The sequence below is a fragment of the Oreochromis aureus genome, linkage group 20 (assembly GCF_013358895.1).
Source record: "Oreochromis aureus strain Israel breed Guangdong linkage group 20, ZZ_aureus, whole genome shotgun sequence".
NCBI classification, from domain to species: Eukaryota; Metazoa; Chordata; class Actinopteri; order Cichliformes; family Cichlidae; genus Oreochromis; species Oreochromis aureus.
Genome location: NC_052961.1, coordinates 35920114 through 35931241, shown reverse-complemented (window position 1 = coordinate 35931241; position 11128 = coordinate 35920114). Strand labels below are relative to the sequence as shown.

The 11128-nt window shown below is 42.7% G+C and overlaps 1 protein-coding gene across 1 annotated transcript; it reads left to right on the top strand.

Annotated features, from left to right (window-relative positions):
- Positions 1-1698: 1698 nt before the first annotated feature.
- gmeb2 (glucocorticoid modulatory element binding protein 2) lies at positions 1699-9142 on the top strand. Its single transcript, XM_031726715.2, has 10 exons — positions 1699-2541; positions 2981-3143; positions 3749-3828; positions 4045-4169; positions 4244-4347; positions 5885-6042; positions 6837-6905; positions 7002-7139; positions 7249-7371; positions 7494-9142. The coding sequence occupies exons 2-10, from the start codon at positions 3001-3003 to the stop codon at positions 8114-8116; spliced, it is 1563 nt and encodes a 520-aa protein (XP_031582575.1). The 5' UTR covers positions 1699-2541; positions 2981-3000; the 3' UTR covers positions 8117-9142.
- The last annotated feature ends 1986 nt before the right edge of the window (positions 9143-11128 follow it).

Here is an 11128-nt window from a genome sequence, read left to right as displayed (position 1 = left end):
TTTACAGGGATGATGTCAGACCCGCCCTGAACAGATTGATATGCCCATTGTCAGGAATACGTAGAGCGCCACCTAGTGGCACCAGGAAATGTCATGTCTTTCATTTTGTTGTACTGATTTTCACAGGTTCATCGTGGCCACCTCAAAAGCGGTGAATATCACCATCAGTCCCTCTTGATGCTTCAGTGAGAAAATTGTGACTATAAACTGAACGGCGCACCCTGGTGGCAACGCAGTTCACCATGAAAGATGAAGTGGCTTTTGAGGGGCTTGAAAAGTTTAAAAAGTCTTGAAATTTGGCACACACCTCTAATGTGATGAGGGATTTCTTTTTATATGTTTCTTTTCCTTGAACAGCGCAAAAAGGCTCCACAGCGCCCCCTACAAAATTTCAAAACAACAGCCCCTGCTCTGTGTTTTATGTATGAGTTTGAAACCTGGCAAGCTTATTGGAGATATCAAGATGTACAAAAAAGTCTCTTGGAGCAATATCCCAAATCCAACAGGAAGTCAGCCATTTTAAAATTAATGTGTAAATTTGGTGACATTTTCCCCTCTTTTCAGGCCTCATACTTTGACGAACTCCTCCAAGGGATTTCATTAGATTTACGCGATCTCCAGTGTGTGGAATCTAAAGACCTTTGTGATGTTAAATTGCGAAGCTTTTTACGTTCAGGGAAACGGGGTGGTCATGGCGGCACGTGGAGTTTCAATCCCTCGCCAAAAAGCAGTAACCTGCTGTCGCTCAAAAACACAATGTCCAATCTCTCCCAAAGGTCGCAGGCGTGATGAGACTCGAGCTCGGAAATGTTTGTTATGCCATTTGTCAGTAATGGTTAGAGCGCCACCTAGTGGGACGACTATAATAATGGTTGAATGAGATGAAATTTTAGCTGGTGGTTAAATGCATGAATTCCATCAATGTGACATCAGATCGGAAGCGCTGGTTTTAGGTGTTGGGCTTGGCTCGATGCGCCGGGGGTGCGAGGGCCCTCATATCGCTGCTTGCAGCTTTAATTTTATTTGTATTTTTTGCCCATTCACACCTCATCTCCATCCATTTATCATGAAGTCTCCCTCCCTCTAGTGCTATGCGATATTGCAGATACCAAGTAAACACAGGGCCAATTATGATTATGATACTGTGACTTATAAAGGCAGCTTATTTCGAGGAGAGCAGCCATGATTTATGGTCAAAATAAATTTTCAAATTTGCAAACACATCATAATGACTACTAAGTCACTGTTATTTCCACTTTTCACAATAATTAATTAACACAAAAAACACACCTTTTAGCCTTTTGTGTATTTTAAAGCTTTTTAAAAAAACTATTTACCTGGAATTTGAATGTGTCGGTCCTTAAAATACTTTGGGGCAATTTCTCCTCTTTAAATGTGCTCTGTACATAAAATAGACTTGACAGACACTCAATATATTTATATATTCATTAATATATTCATAGTTCATGTTTGAGGTATATAGTCTCTTCTCTGATTCTCTGGGAGGACAGCGACGTTGACCTTTGACCTCTGTGCTGGGCTCTAGGTTTTTCTGAGGGATTCCCTTCTTCCTCTCTTTGTTTCTTTTGCTGCTATTTCCAGGTGGACATCAACAGGACATTCTGATACAGATCAGCAAACACTTTTTAGAATCAGTATGAGGGGGCTTATGCTCACTTTGTAATGGGTACCTGCACATTATGAAGTTAAAAGACATGAAATGGCTGAGAGGACAGCAAAGGAAGCCACAAAGAGTTTTTCAAACAGACTCTCGTTAGGACAAGGATAAAGAGCATAACAAGACAGGGAATAAAGTAAAGGTGACAAAAGCAATGAGAGGAAGAAAGGAAAGGAGAGGTTTTTTTTTACAAAATTTAAAGGAAAACAGAGAAACGAGAAGCACAAGAAAGCACAGGAGAGGTGACAGTCATATCTGGACTTAGACTTAGACACACTGATTTAAACAGCACAACAGAAAAATAGCATACAGGAAAATGTGTCTGCAGTGGAGAACATGTTTTATTGCAATGCAGGAAATATGAGGGTATGCATAGACACCTGATCCAAAAACTGAAATGAAACTACACCTTATTGATTTATTCATAAAGAAGTGAAGAAGTGAAAACTATCAGGCTATATTTCATTTTTTTTTTTTTAAGACAGACTAATTTGTTAGGTAGTTTTTTGTGTGGCATTTCAGCCTCCACACCGATGGAGGGCAGTAACGTACCATCTGGGGGCGCGAACCACCAAAAAAAAATAACAAAAGAAGAAGAACTACACAGAAAACAATTCATGCTAGCTTGGTACGAGCAGGAAATCTTAATTGTATTTGTTTTCAAATTTAGGCTTCAGAAATCTGGAAAATAGAGCGGCAATGTTATGTATGAAGACAAAAAGAGACGGATATCAGCCAATTGGTTTTAGCAGGTTTACATTTTGGCAGTAATTTACTGGAATAGGTTCAAATTTACTAGATAGCATCCTTTCTGTCGGGGCAACACCAACACACCGTTTTCAACTTCACGTCCCAAGGCCAAGGTAAGCTTATTCAGTTCCCTATTTATTACTCTAATCTGCGGGAGTGTCGTTGCATACTAGAAAGCAAACACGTTCAATTCATTTCAATATGTTTCATTTCAATATGTTAGTTAGTTTGTTGCAAACAAATTCAAACCCCGACAAGTTAATTCCGTCATAAAACAGTGATGTCTCATGTAGTTTTTCAGTGTAGACAAAGTACACAGTAGATGCTGTCATTGTTTACTCTAGCTAGCAGCCATTTAGCCCCCGTATACAGTTGCTGACGTTCTGCAGTTATTCCCAGTATTATTGGAATAACCCTGCACATTCCCAGCCTTCTCTGAACTATGGTGTGTTTTTGCTATAGTCAGGAGACCATTTATTCTAATTACTAAATCTTTAACAACATTATACAATCAGTAACATCTGTCCACCCCCTGCTGTCACCTGTTTGTAGGTGAGCCCCACTGAGTCTCCATGGCTTCATCAGAGGTAAACATGCAGGAAATGAATGAGGTTGTGATCGTCACCTTACCAGAATCGGGGAGCGAGGACCTCCCCTCTGTGGCAGTGGAGGATAAAGCAGTGCTGGTGACTGCAGAGTTGACCCCTCAGACCGGGTAACACATACTCACTGCACACAACGGCTTGTGGTCAAAATGTAAAATAAATGTGAAAGATATAAGATGAGTAATGGAACTGCAAATAATAATATAAAGTTAAAAGAAGTACAAAGACTTCAAATGACCAGAAAGAGTTGTGTCTAAAAGACACAAAACATGAAGAAGCAAGAATGACGTGACTGAGATGCAAACACAGACACAGACATATGGAATGACTACAAAGTGAGATGGAAATGCAAAACTGCTATAAAGAGATACAAAACACAAAATGAAAATATGCAAAAGTGCACACTACAAAGAAATGCAACAAACACAGAAATGTAAAATCACTCAACATGTACAAAAGGGAAAATTTATAAAATGGCCTAAAAGATGACGGTCATACAAAGTGAGAGAGATACAACATTAAAAATAAACTCAAACAAGTACAATAAGATGCAGAATAGTTACATAAAGAACAGATAAACTGTAGGTGGTCTGCCAACTCCGGTTACTTGACAGTCATATATATACGAAATAACATATCGTACATGAAATCAAGTACAGCAGATGTACTGATGTGTAGAAGTTTGCTGAGCTGAGCCATGTTTTTTCCCCCTCAGGGAGAATGTCCTCACAGTAGCACCAATGGAAGCAGAGGCCATCAGAGCAGATTCACTGGCAAAGGAAGACGCAATGATTGGTAATTTGAACGGCACTTTTCTTTATTAGCTTCAGCTGGATTGATTTTTCTTGTTTTCCACATTGTTTGGCTAATTTTCTGTAAAGAATAAACTGCCGTGCCATTTTTCACTCTTCTGAATTTTTCAGAAGTAAATAAAAGAAAGTGTAAGTGATGGCGTTACTTTACAGTTTACTCAATGTTCTTATGAAGATATTTGCGTCTCTGTCTTTGCAGTGAAATTAAGTGAAGAGGTGGATGTGGAAGCTGATGTGTTCTACCCAATCACATGCGGAGACGTCAAAGCCACTCTGATCTGGAAGAAATTCGTCTGCCCTGGGATAAATGTGAAATGTGTCCAGGTACACAGTCGTTTTTAAAGCACTTAGCTTGTCCTGAATCTACACTGACTTGTTTTTCTTTCCCCTCTGATCAGTTCAATGAGCAGCTCATCAGCCCAAAGGAGTTTGTGTGTTTAGCAGGGAAATCCACTCTGAAGGACTGGAAGAGAGCTATCCGACTCAATGGCACCATGCTCAGGTCTGGACTTGTTAATAATAGACAGTGACTGTAGTGGATACAAACCCCACTGTGCAGTATGTTTTTCAACACAACCTTTTCAGAGTGTGTGCAGGACTTCTTATAGCTGCCTTCATCAGACTTGATCATATTACAGGAGTAAAACCGGCCTCTGATGAATACTGGAGACATGCTATCATTGCGTGTTAGTTGGTGATCTCAAATCAGCCTTCTGTACTGTCGTCACCTTGCTGGCGGGCTGATGCCGTGGACACCTAAGTTTGTGAATGCAGTAATAGAAAACGAGGCGACATAGGAGCTTCAAATTGACAGCATAGGTGTTTTCACTAAAAATCTCGCACAGGTTTGAATCTCAATACACCCACTGGTTGGTACATGCTGATGCTTGCATATGAAATATCCAGCCAGGATCTGGCCCGATGGCTCGATTTGCCCCTGATATCTAAAATCTTTCATGCAAGTTAGCCATCATAAGATCCCTTCCAGTGTGGGCTGTAATATGATGAGTCTGTCTCAGGTGTAATATGAGAGTATTTAGGTAAAATGAATGCTGCTTGAAATCATCTGGCACCACTGAGCGGCTTAAACTTCCTCTCACTCTCATAACTGGATTCAACTTAAACAAAGGCTAGGTTTCTTTACTCCACCTTTAACATCACGATGTCTTCTGCAAAACTTTGACTTTGGCAGTACGTCACGATTTCCGTCTCTGCCTGATTCAAATGCATCACTCTCAGTGAGCTTTTACTCTCCGCTCCTTAAGTAGCTGCTTCAGTTTGAAAACCCGGGCAACGTTTTAGTTTGGCCCACGATGAGTAAATTGTCATCAGTTGGTCCTGTGATAATAAGGGCTGAATGGACATGACCTCCAAGGCTGGTGAGCAGTGACATTCTGTAATTCTACTGTTATGACACCAGTTCTGGAGCACAGAGCTCACCACGCCTTCCCTTTGCGGTGTCTTTGTTGCGGTCCTGGGGGGTAATGTCCGGCCTGGTAACTCCACACTCCCAGGCCGATCTCTTTGTAGCTCCTCCGTTCTGTTTGCGAGGGATCTGGTGTTGTTGAGGAAGATGGATGGAAACATGGATTCACAGCTGGGTGCGGTAGCCAGCTCTGCATCTCTGCTTTTGTTTCCTCTCCGTCCGCCGGCTTGTTGTTCCCGACAGCAACCAGTAGAGGGCCTGGTGGTCTCACAGTCTCGGGTGCAATGCAATAAAAAATAACTTTTTCATTCAAACTAGTATTAAATACTGTTTAATTTTTCTTTTTTTTGTGTGTGTATATTTTCTTCCCTCCCCTGTTTACATTTAATTTATTCATAAACCCGTAGAGATTCCCACGCTCTGCGGTTATTTATTTATTGTCTATACTTAAAATCTCCCCTAGATATTTTTTTTTGGCCTTTGGTTTGCATTGTAACTTATTTTCAATGTGTTTTGTGTCAGGATGGCACTCTTCTGTCAGACATGATAGACAGTTACAGCAAATTGTGCATCTTGTTGTCCTCAAAGCCTTTCATCATATTTAATTTCACAGGAAGATCATGGACTCTGGTGAACTGGACTTCTATCACCACACAAAGGTCTGCTCCAACACCTGCCGCAGTACTAAAATAGACCTGGTGGGAACTAAAGTGTCCATCAGCACTGATTCGTCGGGCGATGTGATTCCCGCCACGCCTTCATCAGCTGATTGTAAGTCCTTTTACAAAATGATTTAGTGCAAATCAAATACACTACATAAAAAATAATGACTGTGATAAACCAAAAATAAACACTTTTAAACAGTAAATACTAACAGACTCTGTTCACTGTACTGAAAACAAATACAAATAAGAACTGTAAAGAGTTTGGACGTGGAAATGTGATGTTTCCTTATCAGACTTTCATTTAACATAGACACGTGTCAGTTTACATCCATGTGCCTTTGAAACTTTCCTGTTTAAAAGGTATAATCATATATACAGAGTCACACACAATACTCACATGTACTCCATTACCTCAGTTAAATAATGCTTCGTATCTTCTTTGGCGGTCCTCTCTAAATAAGCATTAGTTGTAGAGATGTAAAAATAACTTTGCAGAGTCTTGGAGTGTGTTACACCTCCATGTGCAGGTTTGCAAACGTGATGAGGTCAGAATCATGAACATTAATCAGTAATCTTTTGCATTAGCCTCACTCAGTGTAATCCTGCCAACACAGATTTTAGGTTTAGCTCGATGCTTCGGCCGCATGTACGAGTGTGAGCACAGTTTTAACCTTCATCCAGCAGTATAGTTACAGGCAAACAGAAAACCGGGCTTCTTATTTCCGAGCTAGTTTTAGTGAACACTGGCAAAACATGTTACCTGTGAAAAATCCCATTTGGCAGTAATTCAGCCACAGTACGTCACTGTTATAAATAAACATAAAGTGAAGCCAAAGCGCAGCACAGATGAGTGGAGCTTCTGAACCAGCACCACAGTCACATGTGCTGTCTCTGTTGTAGTGAATGGAGCTGCAGCATCATTTCCAGAGGTGATGGAGGAAGCTTCAGGCTGGGTCACAGCCATCGGAGGTGATCAGCAACCTACATACACACAGTCACCATCAAGTGGAGTCACCTGACTCACACAGGTAATCATGTTATTGATGTGTGTGTTTGTGTGCATAGAGGACTCCATTGCGTTCTGGCGTGCAGTGAAGGAGGCGGGGCTGCTGGAAGAGGTGGTAGAGGACTTCCAGAATGAGCTGCAGGAGGTGCTGAAGGGGCTGCAGGAGAGAGTATGTGACCCACCGCTGCAGGTCAAAGGTTAGAAACACACACAGGTGTGGGTCGGTTAGTCACCTGCCACAGACGACTAATAAAAGCAATAAATACCGATCGTGAAATGACGCAGCGTGACTGCTCTGTTTCTCAGATGCTGTTTTACTCAACAACATAGTGCAGAACTTTGGAATGCTGGACCTTGTGAAAAAGGTTCTGGCTAGTCACAAGAGCCAGATGGACCGTTACAGAGAGCAGTACACTCGCAGCTTAGCCGGTCAGTGCAGAATCCTGAGTGGTCTTTCTTGTGCTTGTGATTTGTGTAACTTTGTAGAAATGACTGCATTCTGCATGAAGGAGTAACAGAAATCTTGTGGTACTTCACCGTCTCCCCCGTAGCCCTGGAGCAGCAGTGTGACGAGCACAGGAAGCGAGCCAAGGAGCTGAAGAACAAATCGCAGCACCTCAACAACGTCCTGATGACCCTCACGCCGGTGTCTGTGCCTCCCGGGCCCAAGCGTCCCCGGCTGACGCGTGCTGTCTCCGGTCCTGCCGCAGTCAACGCTGCACCCACCCAGATCACCCTGCCTCTTAGCCAGCTGACCAGCCTCCCGCTGGGCAAGGTGCTGACCATGGCAGGAGCCCAGCCCAGCACCAATGTTGGCTCGTACACCCTCCTGACCTCCTCGCTCTCTGGGTCAGAGCTTTCAGCTGATGGCTCGAACTTGACAGTTTTGTCCACTGCTGCCGGTCAGGAAGGGACAGCTGCAGCCAGCAGCCAAGCAGCCTCAGGGGCCTTCGTTAAGTTGGTGGGACCTCAGTTCCAGCTGGTGACGCTGCAGGGTCTGGCCACCACACAGGGCGCCGCTGTCCAACAGCAGGTTGGCACCATCAGTGTTGTCGACGCCTTGGCAGCCACCGCCGCCGATTCCGAGGAGGCAAACCAGCTGGATGATGACGATAAAGGTCAGCCAGAGCAGGTTAAAGAGGAAGACGGGGACCAGCAGGCCCAGCAGCAGTGAAATACAGCCTGGCTGTTTGCTCCCTCGTCTGGCTTCTGATTGGCTTCAGTTTGCAGTGGACGCAAGGTGGAGGTGAAGGCCTGCGAACCCTTTGACTTTTCCACACTGTTTCATGCATTTCAAGACATCCATAGATCTTTATTAGAAACTGAACAGGTGTTGTGACTGTATATTTCATCTGTAATAAAATATGCATCACGTCTGTCTGCTTATTCCACACAGGAAGATTGTTTAGTTTGATAATAAATGCTTGTTTTTTTAAAGAAAAGTTCAGGACTTGAGGATTTTTGTAAAACTTATTTTTATAATTCAAAATTTCATTTAAAAAGAAAAAGAGTGAAGGGATTTTTGAATTGTCCTGATCTTCATGACTGTTTGCTGTGATGTTACTCGCTTAATAGAGTCTAAATTCACTAGATTAGAAAACACTGTTAAAGTACTGGGTCTTATATCGTGCTTTTCTATTCTACTTGAACACTCAAAGCACTTTGTACAACATGCTTTATGCTTTTCTGTCTAACATTCATCCTCTGACACATGCATCCGATAGCATGTTGGGATTTAACTCCACCAACCTTCCAGTAGATGACCTGCTCCACCTCCTGGGCTACAGCCACCAGTGTGTTGACACTTGCATGAACTAATTTGGTATTTTCCATTGAAAGAGAGCGAATACTACTGATATATTCAAAATTATTCACTATATGGAATCTGCTTTCTCTGCCCCAAGACTCTGAATCCTTCTGTTTTCCAAACAGATTTGTACATGAGCACCGGCTCCCTGCTTCATGCTGTTCTTTGGCACACTGGGTGTGGTCAGGAGAACACTTTAAAATAGGCTAAAAAACATTTAAGCTTAACCAGTACACGACTTACGCTGGTTGGAGTATGTATCATGAACTCAGCATTAACATGTAAATGACAAAAGCTTTGTGTTAATTATACTTCACATTGAGGAAAGCATGTACAGGTGTACATGTATTTAATTGATTGTTACTTTTGTTGCATTAAAGTTTTGTGACCCTACTTTGCATTAAAAGCCTTATTCTCCCCAGAACATGAAGATTATGAGTAAATCCTTCAGCTTGATAAACAAAGCAGGAGATTACAGCAGTCATTCCAAGCTTGGACACAAGCCGCAGTCATCGGATGGTTGGTGGAAGAACTCTTAACCAGAGGAGATCTGCAGCAGATTCTTTAGTTTTTGCATTTGCACACTTACATATTTCAGGTCATAGAACAAATGTTAATATTAGACAACAGTCTTCTGTTATGAGAAAAAAGTAATTGCACTGTAAACCCAAGAACTGGTTGTGTTACCCTTGACAGAGCAATCAACAGATGACTGGCACTGAGTCATTTACGTTACTGATTAGCAACACTGGTCTGCTTTTCTTTGCAGAATTGTTCTAATTCATCCACACTGAAGGGTTTTTTCATGAATCATTGTTTAAGATCATGCAATTTATTCACTTTCCCTCTGGGGTTAATAAAGTTTGTCTGATTCTGATTCAAGTCTGAGTTTTGATTAAAGCAGTATAACACTTTAGTTTTTTGGCATTCAGAGGTGGACGTGCTGGTTCAGGTCTGTGCTGCATAACACAAATGTGCTCGAGCTCCAGGGTACAAACTGATGGCTGGAATTTTCTGATCAAGAGCAGAATTCACTGTTATCAATTACAGAAAGTCATCCAGGTGCTGGAGCAGCAAAGGAACCCCAGACTATCACACTATCAGTACCATGTTTGAGCGGTTACTATGATGAGCTTCTTATGAAATGTTTGTTTTATACCACAATATAATGGGACTCAAACCTTCTCATCGGAGCACAGGATATTTTCCCTTGGATCATCAGGATGCTCTTTGGTCAACTGTCATTTTCATCTTGGAACTCTCCCATGGATGCCATTTTGTCCAGTCTCTTTCTTACTGTTGGATTATGAACTCTGACCTCCACTGAGCCAAGTGGTACCCACAGTTCTTTAGATGTTGTTTTATGAACTCCCAGATGATTCGTCTATGCACTTGGTGTGGCGTTCGTGGCTCAAGAGTTGGGAGTTTGACTTGTAATCGGAAGGTTGCCGGTTCGAGCCCTGGCTTGGACAGTCTTGGTTGTTGTGTCCTTGGGCAAGACACTTCACCTGTTGCCTACTGGTGGTGGTCAGAGGGCCCGGTGGCGCCAGTGTCCGGCAGCCTCGCCTCTGTCAGTGCGCCCCAGGGCAGCTGTGGCTACAATGTAGCTTGTCATCACCAGTGGATGACTGGGTGTGTAAAGCACTTTGGGGTCCTTAGGGATTAGTAAGGCGCTATACAAATACAGGCCATTTACCATTTGGAGTAGTTTTGGTAGAACAACCACTCCTGGGAAGTTTCACCACTGTTCCAAGTGTTCTCCATCTGTGAGATTGAACCACAAATGAATCTCACTAAAGTTTGCTGGAGTTCCAAATCCTTAGAAATTGCTTTGTGATGCTTTCCAGGATGGCACATGTCAGTTACTTTGTCCATCCATTCATCTACCAGAATCACAGGAGGGCTAAAAGCTTTCCCAGCTACCATAGGACGAGAAGCCGGTTATCTTTGTCTAGTCTTTGTTTGATCATTTGTCTGCGTGGGCAGCAGGTGGCCCGGTGGGTCGCACTGTTGCCTCACAGTAAGAAGATCCTGAGTTTGACTCCCCCTGTTCTCCCCCTGTTCTCTCCAGGCACTCTGGCTTCCTCCCACAGTCCAAAGACATGCAGTCAGTGGGGTTGGGTTAGTTGGTGAATCTAAATTGTCAATAGGTACGAAGAGTTGTCTGTCTCTCTGTGTTAGCCCGGGGTCATGGCTGTACCTACATCTTGTCCTTTGGCAGCTGGAATCGGCTCTGCCGTCTGAGGCTAAGCAGGGGAGGATGGATGGATCTCTTTACATGTATAACTGAAATTAAAACTGAATTAACATTCTTCAACTGAACACTATAAATTTTTAGGTAATCACCAGTGATTGGCACTGTTGCCTCTCAGGAAAAAC